The sequence below is a fragment of the Astyanax mexicanus genome, chromosome 2 (genome assembly GCF_023375975.1).
Source record: "Astyanax mexicanus isolate ESR-SI-001 chromosome 2, AstMex3_surface, whole genome shotgun sequence".
In the NCBI taxonomy this organism is placed as follows: Eukaryota; Metazoa; Chordata; class Actinopteri; order Characiformes; family Acestrorhamphidae; genus Astyanax; species Astyanax mexicanus.
In genome coordinates this window covers 71,796,059-71,818,360 of record NC_064409.1, presented here as the reverse complement: position 1 = coordinate 71,818,360, position 22,302 = coordinate 71,796,059, and the positions used below count along the sequence as shown (strand labels likewise).

Below are 22,302 nucleotides of genomic sequence, written 5' to 3'. Positions count from 1 at the left end.
GTTACACAGGTATGTGTGGTTGGTGTTTGATTGGTGTAGTGGCTGGGTTGTAGAAGACTAGGGTTTGATTCCCTGGCTGGGCAGCAAGAACAGTTCTGACTGTACATTCTCCTGCCTGTGCAACGTCACATTTTTTTTATTAATGGAATTATGTAACTACATAAAATAACCTTTCATATTTTTTCTTTTTTGTACCTTTTGTAGGTTTTTGTTCTGATTTTACAAAAAGTATCATCCTAAACATTTGATAGAGAGGTTAATAAAAAAAATATGGCACATTTATTTAGAATTTCTGTTTTTTTGAGATTTGTATGCTGATTTTCAGTTGAAAGTGTACATTTAAGAAATATAAGTCTTTAAATTTAACAAAAAACACGTGTTTTATTTATTATTGCAACCAAAAAAAGAGATCATCACATTGCTTTTTTTTGTGAGGACATTAAAGGGTTAAGATTCTTCAGTTCTGCCTTTACATAAACTGTTCAGTCTCCAACAATACACCTAACACTGAAGTCTGTATAAAAAAAATACAAACAAAAGCAGAGTTGTTCATAGTCGTAGCAGAAAGTAAGAAAAGCCCCTATCAAAAGACAGCTTAATCGTACTGACATTCAATCCACAAAGGAGACAGAACAAAACAGAGTTATGTAATCTCTGCAGCTGAGAGAAAGAGGGAGAGAGAGTGAGGGAGTAAGAGAGAAAGAGAAAGAGAGAGAGAGGGAGCAACGTCTGAGACTTCACCTCTTTTACTTACCATACACACAAAACTGACTCTACCTGTTCTGCTGTGGACCGCCCACACCTACACCCTGCCCTGACTCTGCACACTTCTCCTCCTTCTCCTCCTCCTCCACAGCTCCTTCCTACTTCCTAATCCTGTATGGGGAGAGTGTCAGGGAGGGGTTTAAAAAATGCAGCTGCAGCAAGAGGACACTACAGGACTCTCTCCACTCTCTACTGCAAATGCCTGTCTGAGCTTCATGAATTATTCTGTCAATATCTCCAGCCTGTATCGAGTAAAAGTCAGATTTCTGTGAGGAGGGTGGTCTGCCATTATGTCCGACTCCCTGAAACACAACCTCGGTTAATAAAACATAAAGTCACATTTCCACTTGAACTGACATCTCATTCCTTTACGCAGCTTGGGGGCCTTCAAACAAAAAAAAAAGGTGACCCCGCCAAAAACATCCCCAGTCCCATCTTCTCTGTCTGTCCAAGATATTGACAGCTCATTTTGGATGGACTTCATGTGTCCTATCCACAGTTTTTGTCCAAAAAAAAAACATGCACACCCAGTCTGGTGTGTCCGTATCATTATGTCCAAGCAATTGTAATGTGTGTATGTGTGTGTGTGTGTGTGCGTGTGTGTGTGTTTGCATACGTATGTCTGTACTTGTACAGCTCTGGTAAAAAATAAGAGACCACTTAAAAATGATGAGTTTCTTTGATTTTACCAAATTGAAAACCTCTAGAATATAGTCAAGAGAAGCTGGATGACCACAAGCCATCAAACCAAGCAGGAGTCGCATACAGTTATCCAAAAGCAGTGTGTAAGACTGGTGGAGGAGAACATGCCAACATGCATGAAAACTGTGATTAAAAAACAGGGTTATTCCACCAAATATTGATTTCTAAACTTCATGAATATTAACTTGTTTTCTTTGCATTATTTAAGGTTTAAAAGCTCTGCATCTTTGTCATTTCTTTTTCTGCAAATAAATGAACTAAATGACAATATTTTTATTTGAAATTTGGGAGAAATGTTGTCTGTAGTTTATAAAATAAAACTAAAATGTTCACTTTACTTAAACATATACCTATAAATAGCAAAAAAGTGGTCTCATAATTTTCTACAGAGCTGTATATAACACCACTGTCCTGCAAAAAAAAAAAAAAATATATATATATATGTAACATACACAGTCATGCCAAAAGTCATGGGACAACTCACTTGTGTCCAACAACTTTAGCCACTTTTACTTTCATGGAGGCTGAAGAAAGCTGCACTGACCTGTGGGATATGTGAGTTGGGGGTTTTCTGCGTGCGTCACAGGAGCACATTTAGTGCAAGACTCATTTTGCCAAAATGCCCTATAAAACTCTATAACTCCTTCCATATCATGTGACACTATTGCTCTTATTATTATTTGGTTAATATGAGCAATAGGATAATAAAAGAGTGCAATAATCTGACATGTTTTTTTTACAGGATATTTAATATTTATTATATTAATTAATATTTATTAATATTTACAACCACAATTTCCCTCTGGGATCAATAAAGTATTTATGATTCTGATTCTGCGTTCATAGTGAAGGTCATTTCTACAAGAGTCCCTTGTCTATTAGACTAAAATTTTAACCAGGAGGTAATGCCTTCTATGATGCATTACCAGTACATATGCAACACTGGATTTATAAACGCTCCAGAATTACTTGGAATAAAATCTTTTTTACATAAAAACTTTCTGTTTTGAAGATAAAAGATTTTTGCGTGACAGTGATCATATACAGTACTGTGCAAAAGCCTTAAGCAGGGACAACCTTTGAAGGTCACTAAATAAATACCATAAATATATGAAATTATAATAATATAAGTGAGCTGCTTAGAAGCACACTGTATACTCCAGACACTGTATTACAGACTTCTTTAGCTGCAGTAGAAATCCCTGTGCTAAATTATAGAAATTTAATAAATGTGATTAACGGCAAGGTTTCTTTAAGAGAAGAGACTTTTAGATGTTCTATGTTCTAAGTTATTTTAGATGTTCTATGTTCTAAGTTCTTTTAGATGTTATATGGCTCTAGGTTAACAGTTTCTCAGTGACCTTAATCAAAAATTTAAACAAAGCTGTTAACTTCTTCACTTACCCTTATTCTAATTTTTAAGAGTTTACCTTAATAATATAAAACCTCTCTATAGTCTCCAGGATGTTACAGCTGTTTCATTTAAGGTGGGGCAGAATTAGTAGCTGGTGAATAAGAGTTCTATTATTTTAGTCTGTAACATGATTTGTATTTGTTGCAAATCATAAACTGAAATCTTCTGATTAACAAATGATTTCTTAATTATAAGTCGTTTGTGAAAAAGTAAATATATTTATTTAAATGTTTTTCCATAGTGAAATAACACATTTAAAATTAAGAGACTGATGGTGACCATACAGTTTACCAGGAAACTGGTGAAATGTTACTTCTTCTGTCAGTTTGGTTCATTTAGAAACCTGATTCACACAAACCAAAGCAGATTCAGCAGCTTGTGCATTTAGCTGCCTGATTCTTTTATTTTTATTATTAAAAACAGTTAAATTAATATATTAGTTTAACAAGCCTGTTTGAAAAATGTAGTAATGTAATGGGCAGCAGAGGGCGCTAAAGGGCAGGGTGAGGTCTAGAAATACCCTTGATTTGGATGAAACATTTGCACAGTACTGTATGTATACGTATGCATGTATGTGTCTACCAGGTGGGCATCATGTCAGGGAACCAGATGCGTCCGAGATGTTTGGACACCTCGCTGTGTATCTGCTCCATGCTGTAGCTGTTGTCCGGTATCAGCACCTCTTCCATGATGGACAGCTGGCTGAGGCGTCCACCACACATCTTTACAAACTCCATAAACCCGCTGCAGGTGACCTCGCACTCTCCCAGGCCGATGGCAGTCAGGCTCTTGCAGCGCTCAGCGATGCGGATCAGCTCCTCGTCCAGAGGCTCCAGCCTGTTGGCGCACACCACCAGCTCCACCAGGCGCGGGCAGTTCAGCCCGATGCGCCCGAGCATGTCCTTACTGACAGCCCTGCCAAAGTACAGGTGCGTGACGGGCGTCTCCTCGCAGAAGAACGGCTCAAACTCCTCCTCGTACAGGAAGAAGTACATGACGATGTTGACCTGTGGCGAGTGGCGGATGAGGGCGTCCCAGCTGCTCTTCTTGATGCTGTGGAACTGCGTCTGTCCCGGGTTCTCGCTCACCACGTCGATGCGCAGATGCTCCAGGTGCACGTGCTTCTCGGAGGACAGCGCCAGCAGCAGCTCGTCACTCAGCAGGTGGTAGTTGAGGGCCAGCTCCCGTAGGCCGTGGCACTGGTCTGCCACACACAGGATCCCTGAACGAGAACAAGCACAACGGGTGGTGTTGTTAGAGGGTCTGCTCAAAATATTCATTTGCACCGTATCAAGAAAAGTTGTGGGTAAAAAAAACATGTCTGTAATTTCCTAATATTAAGTTTTGTGTTATATATAAGGAGGGAAGTGCAATATATCGAGATTTTAAGAAATAAACATATTTTCATAAGATATAAGATGAGACAATATCATTTATATTGATATCATTGATATCAGTTAGCTCTAGATTGTTTATTTTCTCCCAGTGTCTCTGTATGATAATACACCTATTTAAATGGATTTTATATGCACTTTTTATTCTTTTTTTTTTTTGCACTAGTTGTATTTTTTCAAAAGCTACTTGAAGTGGAAAAAAATCTTGTTTATAAATAATATGTGTTTTGTTAGTAACTTAAAGGGTTAAAAAATATTGAGATATATATCATTCATCGCCATTCAGCAATAAAATATTGCTATATTATTTTTTATCCATATCTCCCAACCCTGTATATTAGTTTAGATTTTATTATATTGTATTGTGACTCTTGTATTTTACTGAATTTCGGTAAAGCTGCTATATTTGATTTGATTTGTTTAATCTCGACGAGGCAAAATAAGTCATTTGTGAATCTTTATGGAGTTCTGAAGACCCGTTATTGACTATTATATTATTATAATTTAATTAACATTATATTATATGACTATATTACATATTATATGTATTTTACAAATGCGTTCTTAATCTGAAATTTTTTTTGTGTTTTTTTTTTTTAGATGAACTGAACTGGCTTGTATTAGGTATTGTGCTTAAACATGATATGAGAATACATGCACAGTGTATGGGATTTTAAGTGTTTTAAGATACAGATTTTTGGAAAATATTCTCAGCAGAACAGTCTTCAGTCATTTCTGAAATCTTGTCAGTTTTATTGGGCATAATTCCCACATAATTCCCAAATAGGTTTAGGCGTAACATAAATAGCAATATTAACGCATACCTGCAGGAGAGACGTGTGGACAGCTGCTCATCTTTAAAAGCTTCAGGGTGTCACTGTTGTTAGCCACCAGAACCTTCAGGGAGGGGTCGTCGACAGGCGTATCATCGATTTTTATGGACGACAGGGACTTGGAGTTCACAAACACCACCGTCAGCGCAGACACGAAGTGTGACTGGGGACAGAACACACGAGCAGACATGCAGAGTCAGCACCAGGGGCTTTTCACACCTTCTCCATTGAGCCATCAAGTCACTGGAGCTTGTTGAATCTGAGCACTATGACAGCAGGAAGGGGGTAAAGTGACTGCATGCACAGTACCTGAGAGACATCCATAAAGCTGGGCCGTGCCGTGGAGATCAGGCCCAGAGTTTTAATGGTGCAGTTCACCAGCTGGGACAGGATGTTACACGCTGCCTCTGCGGACTCCGTGCAGCTGTCAACCTGTAGAGCAAAAAACAGACATTTAAAAAAAAACTGAAAACACTGAAGCTTACATCTGAGAGAATTTACTCATAAAAAGTAGATCAAATGTGTAGGCCTTAAGTCTTACAAGTAAAGGTACTACACAGAATTTTTTTAGCAATGCTATAGAACATTAATGTAGTTCCCAACTTGGGGTCTGTGCCCAAATATCACAGGGGGGTGCAAGGAATTGTCTGCTCTGAGGTGCACACATTAAATAACATTGAAACTAATAAATGCCCCCCGACACGCTACAATGAGGAACCCTGAGTGTTCTGGTAAGCCAGGGCGCTATAAGCTAGCATTTTGTCCTACGTAGCTTATTTTAACATGATAAAAACACAGAATACAGTCTGATAATACTCACAGTGAAAGAGCTAGAGCTGCAGTTAGCAGCTAATGCTAATACTGCTTCAGCCTTGGTGCTGGAGAAACTTCACTGAAACTCATTTATAACTATATACTTCTGAGGAGTTGCTTTACTGCTCCTTTCAACCTGACTGGTAAAATTCATACATAAGATGCACCAGATTATAAAGAACACAGTCGATTATTGGGAAAATAAAAGGATTTTAAGTGTGCCTTATAGTGCGAAAAATAAGGTATATAAAAATATTAAATAATCAAGATTAAGTTGATTAGACGTTCTGAATGTCAATTTTGTCCAGTCCTACCATGTGGGACTCAGACTATGATTAATAAATGGAGGACTGCATCACCCCTCCTGTTTCTATCGGAAAGTGCCCTCCATCACCCCCAAACAGGCTAAAACGAGCTCTGTACAGTGACTTGACTAAGAACACCCGAGAGAGCACTTTATACCACTAAAAGTGCTGTAAATTCATTCAGCACATCACAAATTCTGCTTAACGCTCTAGAATGAATGTAGTGTTTGTGAACTGCTGGCCTTTAGACTGCTCCGCAGTCCACATCTATTAAACACTGCCACCATATCAGATAAGCAGCAGTAAGTTAACTGCTCTAAATGAGCTCCAGAGGAGTTATGGTGGCCCAGCAGGCTTTACTGTGTGTTACAGAGTGTGGAAATGCTGAGGAATAAAGACACTCAATCTCATGCAAAACCCATGATGTAAGTCCTCTGATCACGTCCTCCAGCAGCTTTTCATGTGATCTAAAGTCCAGGGCACGCTGACCTTACAAACGTCAACAAACAACACAGGCCTGCTGTCCCTGTTTCAGCTGCCCACAGAAAGTCTACTAATCTTATCCCACATTCAGAATGTTCTAGAATATTCTAAAACGTTTACATTTCCCATCTTCACACTGTTCTAGAATATATTCCAACGTTCAGTGATCTATAATGTTTGTTCCACATTCACACAGATCTTTAATCAATTTTCATGTTCAGAGGGTTCTAGAATCTTTTCCAACATTCAGTGTCCTAGAATGTTTTTCCACATTCACCCGTTCTTAAATCAACTTCCATGTTCAGAATGTTCTAGAATTTTACCAACATTCAGTGTCCTAGAATGTTTTTCCACATTCACCCTGTTCTTAATTCACAATGTTCTTGAATCTTTTCCAACATTTAGTGTCCTAGAATGTTTTTCCACATTCACAGTGTTCTTGAATCAACTGCCATGTTCACAATGCTTTAGAATCTTTTCCAACATTCAGTGTTCTAGAATGTTTTTCCACATTCACCCTGTTCTTAATTCAACTTCCATGTTTACAGTGTTCTAGAATCTTTACCAACATTCAGTGTTCTAGAATGTTTTTCTACATTCACCCTGTTCTTAATTCACAATGCTCTAGAATCTTTTCCAACATTCAGTGTTATAGAATGTTTTTCTACATTCACCCTGTTCTTAATTCACAATGCTCTAGAATCTTTTCCAACATTTAGTGTCCTAGAATGTTTTTCCACATTCACAGTGTTCTTGAATCAACTGCCATGTTCACAATGCTTTAGAATCTTTTCCAACATTCAGTGTTATAGAATGTTTTTCCACATTCACACTGTTCTTGAATATTTTCCAACGTTCAGTGTCCTACAATCTTCTGCCATGTTTTGTTTACACTGTTCTACAATCTTCTGCCATGTACAGTGTTCAAGAATAATTTCAACAGTCAGTGTCCTAGAATGTTTTTTTCACATTAATAACTGTACCTTTTTTCTTTTTCTCCCACCACTCACGATTTTCGCCCTGTCTCACATTCACACTGTTCTTGAATCAACTGCCATGTTCACAGTGTTCTAGAAACTTTTCCAATATTCAGTGTTCTAGAATGTTTTTTTCACAATCCCACTGTTCTTAAATCAGCTGCCATGTTCAGTGTTCTAGAATGTTACCAATATTCAGTGTTCTAGAATGTTTTTCCACACTTACACTGTTCTTAAATCAACTTCCATGTCCACAGTGTTCTAGAATCTTTTTTTAAATATTCAGTGTTTTAAAATGTTTTTCCACATTCACACTGTTCTTGAATATGTTCCAACACTGAGTGTCATACAATCTTCTGCCATGTTTTGTTTACACTGTTCTACAATCTTCTGCCATGTACAGTGTTCTAGAAGATTTTCTATGTTTGTCATACAATCTTCTGCCATGTTTTGTTTACACTGTTCTACAATATTCTGCCATGTACAGTGTTCTAGAAGATTTTCTGTTTGTCATACAATCTTCTGCCATGTTTTGTTTACACTGTTCTACAATCTTCTGCCATGTACAGTGTTCTAGAAGATTTTTTTCCCATTAACACTTTTTTTTCTCCCACCACTCACGATTCTCGTCCTGTCTCACAATCACCCTGTTCTTGAATCAACTGCCATGTTCTCAGTGTTCTAGAATCTTTTCCAACATTCAGTGTCCTCAAATGTTTTTCCACATTCTCACTGCTCTTATATCAACAGTGTTCTAGAATGTTTTCCACATTCACACTGTTCTCGAATATGTTCACCAACTTTAACAGTGTCCAAAAGATTTTTGATTTTTTGACATCCACATGGTTCAAGAATCTTCTGTCATGTTACACTGTTCTGAAATGTTTCCAAGACTCAGACTGTTGCTATAGTGTCCTATAGGGTTACAAGAATATATATATATATATATAGCGCATAATTTACTGTCAATTTTTACAGTCTGCATGTACTGTTCTTTGCTGAAGGAACCCATATTGTACAAATTTCCTGGTAATTATATTTTATTCATCCTTAAGGCACACTTGACATTTGTGTGAGTTCATGCATCAAAAACAGTCATCATTAACCTTTTGCAGCCTTGTTGTTTTGCTCAGAAATAAACAGCCTTTTCATCAGCTAAAGTGCCTTTATATATCCTTTATATATATATCCTTTATTCTTTATCCTTTACACTGTATCTCATTCGAGAGGAATCAAAAAATCTCACAGAACTAGAATCTTTCACAAGGAAGAACTCTCAACTGACTCTTAGCAGTTATGTGCTTGTGCTTAGACTGTGACAAGTCTTAGAAAGACAGTGACAAGCTGTGATTCTGTGATTCAAAGAGGGTGTTACTAAGCACTTATCATGCAGTTTCTGCACTTTCTTTAGGCCATTTTAATCTTCATTTTACGAAAAACTAATGAATATGTCCAAGTCTTCTTTTACGTCTAAAATCAAAAGTCACATTTACTCACTTATTTAATGCCTTATTGAGATATTCCTGAATCCTGGTACACACAACACTGTTGATCAAGAAATGTTAAATGCCTGCACAACTTGTGTTGTAAATGTAAAAATGTTCTATGCATACAGCACCCATTGCCATGCCTTGTTCACAAGATAACACCTCACAACTTATACAGGTGTGAGCTGTCTCCTGAAGTAGCAATTCATGATCAATTTAATTTGCTTCTATCCCATGTCAACATGTCACTGTATACTGACCAGGATTTTACATATCCGGACATTATATACTAATTTTAAAAGGTATAAACATTGTATCTATTTTAAATGTATTAATTTGCCAGATTAACCATATTTAATCCCTTACTCAACATTATTTATAACAGTGGCTCTCAAACTGAAGCATCAAGGTGGTGCACTAGATGACCTAAAAAAAATGTCTTGCATTAAAATATTGAGGAATAAAATTTATAACATTTCCAGCTGCAATTTTCACAACAATAATGTTGTTTGTGTTTAGTGTTTACCTGTTAGTCACCCATCAGTCCTTCACTCGCAAAACAAAAAAAAGTTTTATAATAACTTTTTTCAGTTTCATTGGCCTGAGTGTAAAGCCCTGTGGAACGCCACAACATATGCTATATCAACCAAGTCACCAACAGTTCACAACAGTTTCCGAATTACAGTTAATACATAAATAAGGTAGTAAACACTGTAGTTCACTCTTGTGGTCTTGTGGCCAGCAAACAACTCCAGTAAAAAAAAAAAAAAATAAATAAATAATAATCAGTCAAACAACTTACCATACTAACTTACAGACTGAAAAAGCAGGCAAGCTTCACACAACAGGTGAAGAACAATTAACTAAAGATATGGAGACTTGTATATATGTGTGTGGATAACACATCTAGCTTACTGTGTATAAGCATGTGTGGGGTACATGTGTTCCTGTAAATTGTCTTGTAGGTGGTACTTGGATTCCATTTGGTCATTGGTGGTCACATGGTCTAAAAAGTTTGAGAACCACTGATTTATAAAATACCCAACATTAAGAAGCTAGCATTTAGGTCAGTGCATTCTGGAATAAAGGAACAGCTCTGCTTTGGAGGTGAGTTAATGCTAAGGCCGGTTTTACCTTGAAGCTGACGTACTGCAGGTGCTGAGCGTGTCTCTTGATGATCTGCTGAATGAGGTCAGGGTGTGTGGACCTCAGGTAGGATGTGGCTGGCTGATTCAGTTCAAACTCAAAACACCTCCAAAGTTCAGGGATGTGAAACACCTCGTTCCAGCGGCGGCACACGGACGAGGCCCGCGCCCGGTCCACCAGCGACAGGTACTGGAATATGTGGAGAACAATGTGATGGGGCAGGTTGCCCCAGTCCTGGGCATAGCTCTGTAAGGTGAACACCCCCTGGCCAGTCTTCTGTTTCTTGGCTCTGCTTTGAGTAGGGCTAAAGCTCTGGCACTTTGCCGCAATGTTTACTCTGCCTCGTTTCATCCTGTTGAATAGAAACATGGACATGGGTCAGGACTGTGACTCATACGTCCCATGACTCGACATAAGTCTGTAGAGCACATAAGACCTTACGAGACCTGTTTATAAGCTTGTGAGGCCTGGCTATGAAAACAAAACCTGTTTATAAACAAATAAGATATGTATATGAAGACAAAACCTGTATGTAAGCACAAGGGAACTGTATATCATCATGCTTGAGAGTTAAGAACATGAAGCCTGAATATTAGAATATTATAATATCTATATATGAGAACATGAAGCCTATATATAAGCACATGTCATGTATAAACATAAGAGAAGTATATCAAGTCCTTACTGTGGAAACATTAGACATGTTTGTGGATACATTAGACCTGTGTGCCTAATTTATCCTCAAATATTAGGTGTGTACGTCAACATGAGACATGTACATAAACACACACAAGTAGGCCTGTCACAATAATCACCGACTTATTGTACAATATACACACATAACCTCAGTAATTGTTGCTGACCTCAATATGTGTTTATTAAACATTTTATATATTCCAAGTGTTTAAATACGTTTTTAAAATGGAAAATGGAAATAATTTCTAAGGCTTTGGGACCCACACCACATTGAGAGCTATTATTCACAAATGAAGAAAACACGGAACAAAGGTGGACCTTTCCAGACGAACAAAATTATTCCAAAAGGGCATGGACAACTCATCAACAGTGCAATTTTTGGAAGGTGTGTGTCCCGTTACATCTGGCGTAAAACTAACACACAATTTCAGAAAAAGAACATCATACTGAACGTAAAGCATGGTGGTGGTACTGTAATGGTTTGGGCTGCTTTGCTGCTTCAGGGCCTGAAAACTTGCTAAAATAGATGGAACCAGGAATTCTGCTGTTTACCAGACAATCCTGAAGGAGAAAGTCCAGCCATCTGTTCATGACCTAACCCAGCTGGTCACCAATGTCAACAGACCTTAATTTCAGGTTCAATGTTGGTCATGGGATTAAATTACATAAATTTTATGTCAGGATAATGTCTAATACTGTTACGTGTCTGCAGGGAAAGCTCAGGCGTACTTGGGTTCTGTAGCAGGACAATGATCCAAAGCGCAACAAGAGCACCACTGAATGACAAAATTAAGGTTATGGAGTGGCCTATTCAAAGTCTGATTAAGATGCTGTTACACGATCTTAAACCGGAATCCAATTTGGCTGAATTAAAACAGTTCTGCAAAGAAGAGAAGTCAAAATTCCTCCACAGAGATGTGAAAGACTAATTGCCAGGTATCCATAAAGCTTGATTGCAGTTGTTGCCGCCAAGGGTGACACAAACAAGTTATATGCAAATAAATGCTCTAAATTATTTGGAATTTAGGAGAAAGTTTATAGAAAGATAGTTAATAGAATAAACCAACAATGTTCATTTTACGCAAACTTAAATTGTTCCAGAGCTATGCGTGCATATATATGTTATAGTTAGCAAACTAACTGTTATAAAGTCTGTCTAGGTTTCGTACAACATTATTCGATCATACAGCTATGTGTACTAAATATATAAATATAAAAATATATAAATATGTATATATATGTACATACACATATTGCTAGCTGTATGAACAAATAATGTTGTTATAAAGTCTGTCTAGGTTTCATACAACATTATTCGTTCATACAGCTAGCTATATGTATTAAATTTATAAATATATATATATATATATATATATAAATATGTGTATATAAATAGCTGTATGAACGAATAATGTTGTACAAAACCTAGACAGACTTTATAACAGTTAGTTTGCTAACTATAACAATTTAATTTAGTTCTGTAAGCTAACTAGGTAGCTAGCTAAATTGCTAACTCGGTTAGCTAATAGCTAGTTAGTTAGTTAGCTAAGCTAGGTTAACGTAATTAACTAGCTAATCAAGAACGGGGGTAAACACTGACCTGGCACAGTAGTATTAAGCATTACTAACACCAGTTATTTAAAAAAAACAAAGTGAACAGCGCCTAAACCCATAGTGAGTGACTGAGAGAGGAGGAGGAGGAGGAGAAGGAGGAGGAGGAGGGTAACGGCTATAAACTTACTTGTTTTAGGAACCTTTCCGATGAAATCTCATAATCTTCTCCAATCAATAAACAAAGGGAGCGTTTATTCCACCGCTGGGACTCGACTCATGACAAAACTGTGTAATTTTGATCCAAAAAATCGCTGAATAATAAGAGCAACGCCACCGACAGCAGCGACAGCAGCAGCTGTAGTGTTGCTAAGCTGAGCTTCTGGCATCGGAGCCACACTACTGAACAACACGCGTGCACGCGCGGGCACGTGAGCGCGGGAAAACATGGACTGACCGACTGACTTTCTCTCTCTCTCTCTCTCTCTCTCTCTCTCTCTCACTGACTCTCTCTCTCTCACTGACTCTCTTCTCTCTCTCTCTCTCTCTCTCTCTCTCTCTCTCTCATTGACTCTCTTTTACTGACTCTCTTCTCTCTCTCTCACTGACTCTCTTCTCTCTCTCTCTCTCTCTCTCACTGACTCTCTTTCACTGACTCTCTTCTCTCCCTCACTGACTCTCTCACACACTGACTCTCTTTCTCTCTCATTGACTCTCTCTCACTGACTCTCTTCTCTCTCTCACTGACTCTCTCTCTCTCTTACTGACTCCCTTCTCTCTCTCTCACTGACTCTCTCTCTTTGTCTCTCACTGACTCTCACACACTGACTTTCTCTCACTGACTCTCTCACACACTGACTCTATCTCTCTCTCTCTCATTGACTCTCTTTGACTTACTCTCCTCTCTCTCATACTGACTCTGATACTCATCTCACACTGGCTCTCTCTTCTTTCTCTCACACTGACTCTTCTCTCTCTCTCACACTCACTCTGGCTCTTTCACACTCTCTCTGACTGACTCTCTTTCACACTGACTCTCTTTCTCTCACTCATACTGACTGTCTCTCTCTTTCACACACTGACTCACTCTCACACACTGACTCTCTCTCACACACACATTGCCTCTTTCTCACACATCGACTCTCTCTCTCACTGACTCTCACAGACTCTCTCTTGCACTGACACTCTCTTTCTTCACTGTTTCTCTCTCTGCTATGCATACTATGCTAATGACTGCACTGCTCTACATTGCTGCTTATAATAGATAGAGACACAATCTTGGCTAAACATCCAAATGTTCCCTCCAAATGTCTGTGGACACCGCTTATAATGAATGCCGCATTACTCAGCTACTTTAAAAGGCACCAATCGCTGACAGAGATGTGCAAATGCACACAAACATCCTCACCACGCACACAAACACACATGCATTTCTTTATTTAATTTATTTCCTATATTGTAGAATAATATTAAAGACATTTTTTCATGATCATCTACTGTTTTTATTGACCTGTCCCACTGCTCATCTTATTTCAATAAACAAAAAGTTATTGTCTATTTATTACCTACATTACAAAAATAAAGGCAATTTAAGTCCAAACTTTTGCCTGTACTGTAAAGAGAGTCTAAATTCATGCTGGAGAAGATAAACATGAACCTATTGGCACCAGATATGGGTATATATCTCCATCAACATGTTTATATACAGATAAATAAATGTAAGTAAAATATTCTATTAAAACATATTAAAGAAAATGTTGTAAATTTACATTTCATTTCCTTCCTTTTTTCCTAAACAAAAACCCTACACCAGCCGGTGTTTACTCTTGCTTTGCTGTCGCCATTGTGGCACGTACACCAATTCATCATGTATGTGTAAGCTGAGAGTGTTTTAAATATTATAATAAACTATTTTGCACATGCTTCATGCTTGTGGGGTAGTTAGTTTACAGACCCCCTGTACATGCCTCTGCCCCTCCTTTCTGCCCTCCCCCAGGGTAATTTATGGGCGGGTATAAAGCACCCACACTGAAAGTAGGTCAGTGTGTCAGATACACACGACAGGCTGCAGAATGCGTAAAGCTCCTCACCATCTCAGTGTAATCAGTGTCTGCTGCAGTCTGTCTGAAACCTACAGCACAGCTCAGGGCAATACACACTGTTCCACGCTGTTATACTGCATTTAAACTGTGTGCTACAACAGTGTCCAACTAACAACATTAAAAAAATGTTACCTTAAATTCAGAGCTACCCCAAATGCAACTGTACCTTAAACCAATTACTTACCTTAAATTCACTGTCACCTTAAATCTATCACGTCCCCTTAACAGGACAGGATTTTTGTCATTAGTCTGACTGGCATTGCACCACTAAATCTTGAGGATTTATATTCAAGCATTACATAAAAGCTTGTTATGTTTGATAAGGAACATTACTCAAAAAAAGCATAATTGTAATTGTAATAAAAAAAATATTTAAGTAAATCTGCTAATGTCAAACTATAATAAATAAAATCATAAAATGAGCTATTTTCTTATTGTCACGTAGACCCAGGCAGGAAGACGAGGAGGCGGACACAAGTGCAGGTAGGGTGAAAATAAATAATAATTTAATAAATAAATAACAAGATAACAAGGAACAAGTAACATGAAACAAAGATACACAAATAACCAATAACCAAAACAAATCAAAGAACCTAAACTAAACCAACTAGAGATAATAAATAAACAAACAGGGAATATATACAAGAATATATAAACTAGGAATCAACACAAGCAGGGTATAAACAGGGAGCTAGGGAACAAGAAATAAACAAGGAAATAAACTATAAACAAGAAACAAGGAACCAAGAGAGACACTGAGAAACGTTATGAAAACACAGAGAGATGAATGACAGGTGAAGGTGCAAAGACCGACAGAGACAAAGTGGCAGAGGAGGGCTATTTAAAGAAACAGGAAACGCACTATAATTGGAAACACCTGGGGAAGGGGCGGAGCTACAAATGAGACAAGTGGTGGAAAGGTACTGAGATGGGAGACACAGGGGAGCATAGGTCACGTGGGGAAGACACACAGAGACACGAGACGAGACCAGGATGTGACACTTATCTTCATTTTAAAATCTATATTTTTCTGAATACAAATCAAACAGTTCATGTCTTCCAAATCTTTAGTTTAATTATGTTATTCTAGTTATTATAGTCTATTTTCAAACCTGCAGAATTTGGGTTGATTCCTGTTACTGATCTGGAATTATTAAGTGGAGTAGAATGTGAACAGGCAGCTTCTACATGTGTTTTATAGGAGATTTCAAAGCCCTCAGATTTTCAGAATGTAAATAAATCATTTTACTGCAGAAAAGAGGGTTTTGTATCACCTACACCTGTAGCCAGTATACAGGACAATGCATTTTAAGGGGTTAAATCACTCCCACTTTAGATTGTGGTAAAGCTGTGTCAATACTGCTATTTATGTTTAAATGTATGTGTACTGTAAATAATAGTTAAATTGGTGTAGACAGATGACTGTAGTGTGTAGTAAAGCTGCTTAAATACTGCTGTTGGATCCCAAAACCCATATACGGTGGAATGAAAATACTTTTGTCTAACAGAGCTGAATACTCAAACATTTAGCTATAGTCTTGGGGCTCTTGTATACTCACAATGCTGTTAGAAGAAATGTGCTCATAAAAAAATATGATAATAATAATGAGAAGTAGTAGTAATATAAAATGTCAATTTCTACACTGCAAGAACACCATACAAGCTATAACAATAGAATACGAACAATATAGATCCATCTTAATGACTGGTATGTAAAGTGTAATACAAACAATACATTTAAAGCCATTCAGCAACACTGAATTCAAGTTTTATTAACTTAAAATCTAAAAAGTGCCCCAAAAAAAAAATGACATCAGTGATCAATATAGTTTGGTGTTGATTTAACCCCCTTATTTGCATATTTTAGTTTTTTTTTCTCTTCAAACATAGTATACCATTTCATAAAGGACTTGTTTATTAGCTAACTAATTAGTTACATTACATTACATTACATTACATTTTTATCAGATGCTCTTAATCCAAAAAAACTCAAAATAATGATGTACATTTAGCAATAGAGGTTGTAGAAGTTTAGTCAGGGCCTAAAGGAGGTCAAGTCAGGGCCTAAAGGAGGTCAAAGGGAAATATTGGAATAGAGGAGGAAAAAGCAAGTGGAGCAGGAAATGTGTTAGGAGAGAAAGTGCTTTTTGAAGAGCTCTGTCTTCAGGAGTTTATTAAAGATAGTGAGAGATTCTCCTGATCTGGTAGTAGAAGGTAGTTAGTTAGAGGTGTTAGGAGAGTAAGTGCTCTTTGAAGAGCTCTGTCTTCAGGAGTTTATTAAAGATAGTGAGAGATTCTCCTGATCTGGTGGTGGCAGGTAGCTTGTTCCACCATTGGGGAACTCTGTATGAGAACAGTCTGGATTTATTTGTGTGAATGTGTGGTAAGTGAATGGCATATATATCTCTAAGCAGTAAGGGTAAATAGACTAAAATGTCTGGTCTGTATGATTAAGCAAACAAAACAAGCACAACCAGGTTCAAGTCTAAACTGGTAGGAAAGGGAGAGTACATACCAAAAATAGCCTAATCGTCTTTTTTTCAGAAAAGGCCAGCAGGTGTATGTACGCTTGGCTGCCCTGGTGTTTGCTCCTATTAAGTTTTCAGAGCAGGAGTGCTCCTCCTCTGCCATGGAGGGATGCATGGAGAAGACAAGCTCAGCTCTTCAGTCTACAGCTGTCCTGGTACCCCTTTGGTATAGAGGCTTGATGTAGCTGGTAGATTAAAAAAATATAATAAACATAATAATAGATAAAAACTAGGCAGTGTAGTTCCTGTAAATGCTCAGCAGTATTGCTGTGATGAGGAGTTGCTAAGATGGTTGCTATGCAGTTGCTAAGAGGTTCCTATGGTACCCGTATCTGGGAATTGCTAAGGCGTTGCTTTAGTGGAGTTTTTGGTTGCCAAGTGAATGGATATGAGTGATATAGTAATATAACAAATATAGAGGAATTTTAATCTTCACTTTAAAGTGCATTTGGTACATTTTATAACATTTTCTTTGATGTTTTAATAAACTTAAATCAAACAAAGCATATTACAGAATCATCACAATTTATTTATATTTTTCCATCACAGCAATTATAAGAAATTTCCTTTTACACCAAGTCTACACATATTCAATGCCCATGCATGCATTATGCAAATATTATTATTAAACAATGCCTAATTAAAAATGTTAAATTGTCTAGGGGTATTTGTTTTTTGTTCTGGAGTACATTGCCCTTTTAAGTTTACAAATGATTTATATAAAAATCACATTTGCAGGAATATTAATTTAACTGCTTACCATTTTGCATCTGGTTTTCCAAAGCTTACTGTTCACAATACAGAGAATAGTGCTGCTTTTATTATATGTCATATATTTATTCAGCGCTAGAGGTCGTGCTTTCCTTACTACTGACTGCCTTCATTAATCCCACATTGGGAAAATGTGCAACGTCACAACAGTGCAGATGACAGAACAGAAGTGTTTGGAAAAATACAAACAAAATATACTAAAATATACAGTACCAGTCAAAAGTTTGGGCACACCTCTTCTCATTCAATGTGTTTTATTTTTTAAATTATTTTTTACATTGTAAAGGAGATTGTTGTGGACTTCAGGAAAACTCAGTGTGCACACAGCACACTCTTCTGTCCATCAACAGCACTGCAGTCAGATCACATATGTTGTACTTGTATATGACGGCACAAATGTCCTACTGAACAGCGAAGCCAAATATAATAGGTCGAGCTGATTAATCTGCTTGACCAGATTAGCTCTTGACCAAGAGGGCAGAGTATGTTTTAGTGAGTGTGATGGTTTAGCTGATCTACAAGATTCCTGAGATTTTTATACTCAGCAAATTCTAAACAACCAGGCTGAGATATTTACAATAAAGTAAAAAAACTTTCCTCTATTCAATTTATCATACATTCTTTATTCCAGCGCCCCCCGTTGGCTTTATCTCCCCTAAAACATACAAATACATATATTTTTAAATTGATTGACAAGACTAAAATATATACAGCTCTGGTAAAAAAAAAAAAAAAAAAGAGACATTATGTTTTCCTTGTTATGTTTTCCAAATTGAAAACCTCTGGAATATACTCAAGAGGAAGATGGATGATCACAAGCCATCAAACCAAGCTGAACTGCTTGAATTTTTGCACCAGGAGTGTGTGCATAAAGATATCCAAAAGCAGTGTGTAACACTGGTGGAGGAGAACATGCCAAGATGCATGAAAACTGATTAAAATCCAGGGTTATTCCACCAAATATTGATTTCTGAACTTTATGAATATGAACTTGTTTTCTTTGCATTATTTGAGGTCTGAAAGCTCTGCGTCTATTTTTTTATTTCAGCCATTTCCTATTTTTTGCAAATAAATGCTCTAAGTGAAAATATGTTTTATTTGGAATTTCGAAGAAATGGTGTCTGTAGTTCATAGAATAAAACAACAATGTTAATTTTACTCATATACCTAAACCTGGCAATAAAACTCTTGAATATAGTTGCTCACCACAGCAGTAAAAATTAAACTATTATATTGCACATAGTAGGAAATAGTTAAAAAACTATAAAACCATGTGAAATTTATCAATTTTATAGGGCTGGTGTGTGTAAAACAGAGAAAGTGGTGTTTGTGAATGCTACTCTTTGGTCACACAGAGGGAAAGCTCTGGTGGAGGTGGCAGGAGTGCAGGTTGTCACGTGCTGCTCGCCGCTGGTCAGTCAGTCAGTCAGTCAGTGGCAGCTCTGCGCAGTTTGTGGCAGCTCTGCGCAGTTGGTGGCGGGTGTTGAGTCTCCTGAGCGCGGTGTGTGTGGATGTGGGCAGGTCTGATTAATCTGTTGTGAGAGGAGACTCGGGCAGTGTGACAGCTCCACACGTACCGCCGGGCTCTGCTCTCTCACTGCGGGGGAATGGTTGACCCGGTGTCGGCGTGGTTTCAGCCTTCAGCCGGCGGCGAGGAGGAGCGCGGAGCTCCGCGGGTACTGAGCGCTGTTAGCCGTGGAGGCTAGAGTTAGCTAGCCTAGCTCTGTTAGCTAACTAACTCTCTCTATCAGAGGATTTACATCCCATACCAGCCCGAAGAGATCTCTACAGGGCTCTCACACTAAGGTAAATACAGCACAGAGTTTATAATCAGTGTAAAATGCGTGTTTTGTGTGTTAAAAGTTCTGTTATAGACTTTAATATAAGTTAACTCTCAATGTTAGCTTACATTAGCTTAGCCCAACTCCCAGCGTTTACTACTTTACGTTACGTTACTTAACTAGCTTAGCTAACGCTAGTTTCGGTTGCCATGGATCTGATTTTGGGCTAAAAATTAGATTATTGACTCGTTTATCTTTTGTTTATGGCTTTTTACCTTTTATAAACGATTTAAATGCCATTGTAATCTGTTTGTAACCATTATACTTAGCTAATTTAGCTGCTTTTGTGAGCTGTTGCACAACAGTTAAGCTGGAATAGTTTGTAAGTAGTAAAAAAAATAGACAAAGTATATGCAAATTGAGACATATGAGCTTATATTAAACAGAATAAATCTGTTTTCTTAATGAGATTTCTTAAAATAAGTCTCAAAACGAGTGAATTTATACTTAAATCAAGCAAAAGTCACTGATTTTTTGGTATAAATTTAGACACAAGAGGTAGAATAACTTGACTGGTCGCTTTTTGTGCTTATTTTAAGTTTAAATGACTTAAAATAAGGTGAACCTTCAAGGTAAGACTGATTAATTTATTAATCATAATTTCTAAAATATTACATTTACAATTTGAAGGAAAAATAAATAAAATAAATAGATTATCAGTGCTTTTCCTATTTTTCATTAAAGGGAATTCTGTATAATTCTTTATATGGTTCTTTATGTAGTCTTCATTAATAATGAAAATAAATAGTATAGTTCTGTACTAGTGGTTCTATACATAGTTTTATGTAGAACCCTGAACATTTTCCTTTAATTATCCGCTCAGTGTTATTTGTGTTATTCTGTTTATTCACTATTTGTGTTTTGCTGTGAAATTAGTTGCTGTAACAAATAATGCCAGGGGGATCTTTTTTTATAAAAAAAATATATATATATATTTTTAGTTTAATTTAGTATGACTATATTTCATACATTCAGTGAAAACAGAAAAATCTGTAATTTTTTGTTTATTTCGTAACAAATACCGTTTCTTTTTATTGTGTCAAACATTTTTGTGATATTATTGTGTACGATACAATATGGCACACCCCTACTTAAGGCATTAGGGAATAAATGTTCAGAACGTGAAAAATCTGGGGTTGGCAATGACCCAAAGTTACTGTGCCACACACAATAAAATTACATTTCTTCTTAAATACGTGAAAAATTAAATTTCCTTAGGATATGATGAAATATTTACCCATTGTGTAAATTATTGGCTACATTTAAAATCATTAATATACTTCTGATGATAGTGGTCATTTGTTTGAATAGTTAAGTATATTAAATATTGTTTAAGTCTAACATGAAATGAGCTGTTAAGCTTATATAGAGTAAAAAGTGTAACATATCTAGCTTTTTATTAAGCAAATATACTACTTTAAATATAACAGCTCATATAAATAAGTTGCAGTGACCCTTCTCTAAAACATCACAGTCATTGTGAACGATTCATTTTCTTGTGGATAAAACAGTTTCTTGGTCATTTCCTTCCTTTTTATAAACATTTAACATTCCTCTGTTCAGCACAATGGTCTTGTGATTCTCCCACAAGCTGTTCACCAGTGAGCCATAACATTAAAACCACCTTTCAAGTGGTGGAACATACAGATTAGGCAGCGAGTGAACATTTAATTCTTGAAGTCGATGTGCTGGAAGCAGGAAACATGGGCACGAGAATGAGCATCTGAACCACTTCGCAAGAGCCAGACTGTGAGGGCTAAACAACTGGATCAGAACATCTACACAACATCAGACAGGTCTTGTGGGTTTCTCTGTATACAGTGATCAGTACCTACCAAAAGTACTCCTAACAGCCAGTGGATAACCAATGGACCGGTAACCAGGTCATGGGAGCCTAAGGGTCATAGATATGACCCTTGGAAGTCCCATCTCACAACCCATCTCACAGGGCGTTAAAGTACCTGTTGCTAACTTTACTCCTGGTCTCAAAAACCACAGGGCAGCATAAGTCTTGTGGAGTCCATGACTCAGGGGGTCAGAGCTGCCTTGGCTGCACTGGTGGTTTTAATATTATGGCTAAACAGTGCTTTCATACCTATTAGAACTTATTTGTAGGAGGTAGGCATCACAAACACAATAATAAATAATACAGTCTGTTGGAGGACTGGATTAGAGATTTACAGAAGATTAATTTCCACATATAGTTATTAAACCTGTGGAAAAAGTGTGCAAGTGTATTACTCAGCTAATCTGTGGGCTTGGGTTTGGCTGTTAGTTTGTAAAGCTGCCCTTACTGTCCTCCCATGAGTTTCTGAAGCTGTATTGTGTTTCCTTATGTTTTCTTCTTCACTAACCTGATTGGTTGCATTCTGTTAAACATATTACATGTGCTTTGTTGCACACCTTTATTGTCAGTAGCTTTTTTTTGGATGGGGTTAGTTTTTCATGAGGAAGGGAAGTAATATGATTTTACTACAGGTTGTCTGTAAAATTT

General features: G+C 37.2%; 2 protein-coding genes across 2 annotated transcripts in view; one reads left to right on the top strand and one right to left on the bottom strand.

Moving 5' to 3' along the window:
• Nucleotides 1-355: 355 nt before the first annotated feature.
• fbxl3l (F-box and leucine-rich repeat protein 3, like) lies at nt 356-13,058 on the bottom strand. Its single transcript, XM_022671998.2, has 5 exons — nt 12,757-13,058; nt 10,308-10,671; nt 5,418-5,540; nt 5,100-5,271; nt 356-4,103 (listed from the first exon to the last, which is right to left on the bottom strand). Exons 2-5 carry the CDS (start codon nt 10,668-10,670, stop codon nt 3,460-3,462), a joined length of 1,302 nt encoding a protein of 433 aa, XP_022527719.2. The 5' UTR covers nt 10,671; nt 12,757-13,058; the 3' UTR covers nt 356-3,459.
• A 6,331-nt stretch (nt 13,059-19,389) lies between these two features.
• atp7a (ATPase copper transporting alpha) overlaps nt 19,390-22,302 on the top strand; it is a 47,024-nt gene continuing 44,111 nt past the window's right edge. The window contains exon 1 of the mRNA XM_022671999.2: nt 19,390-19,773. The gene's annotated coding sequence lies outside the window, so the exon portion shown is untranslated. The remainder of the gene's footprint in view (nt 19,774-22,302) is intronic.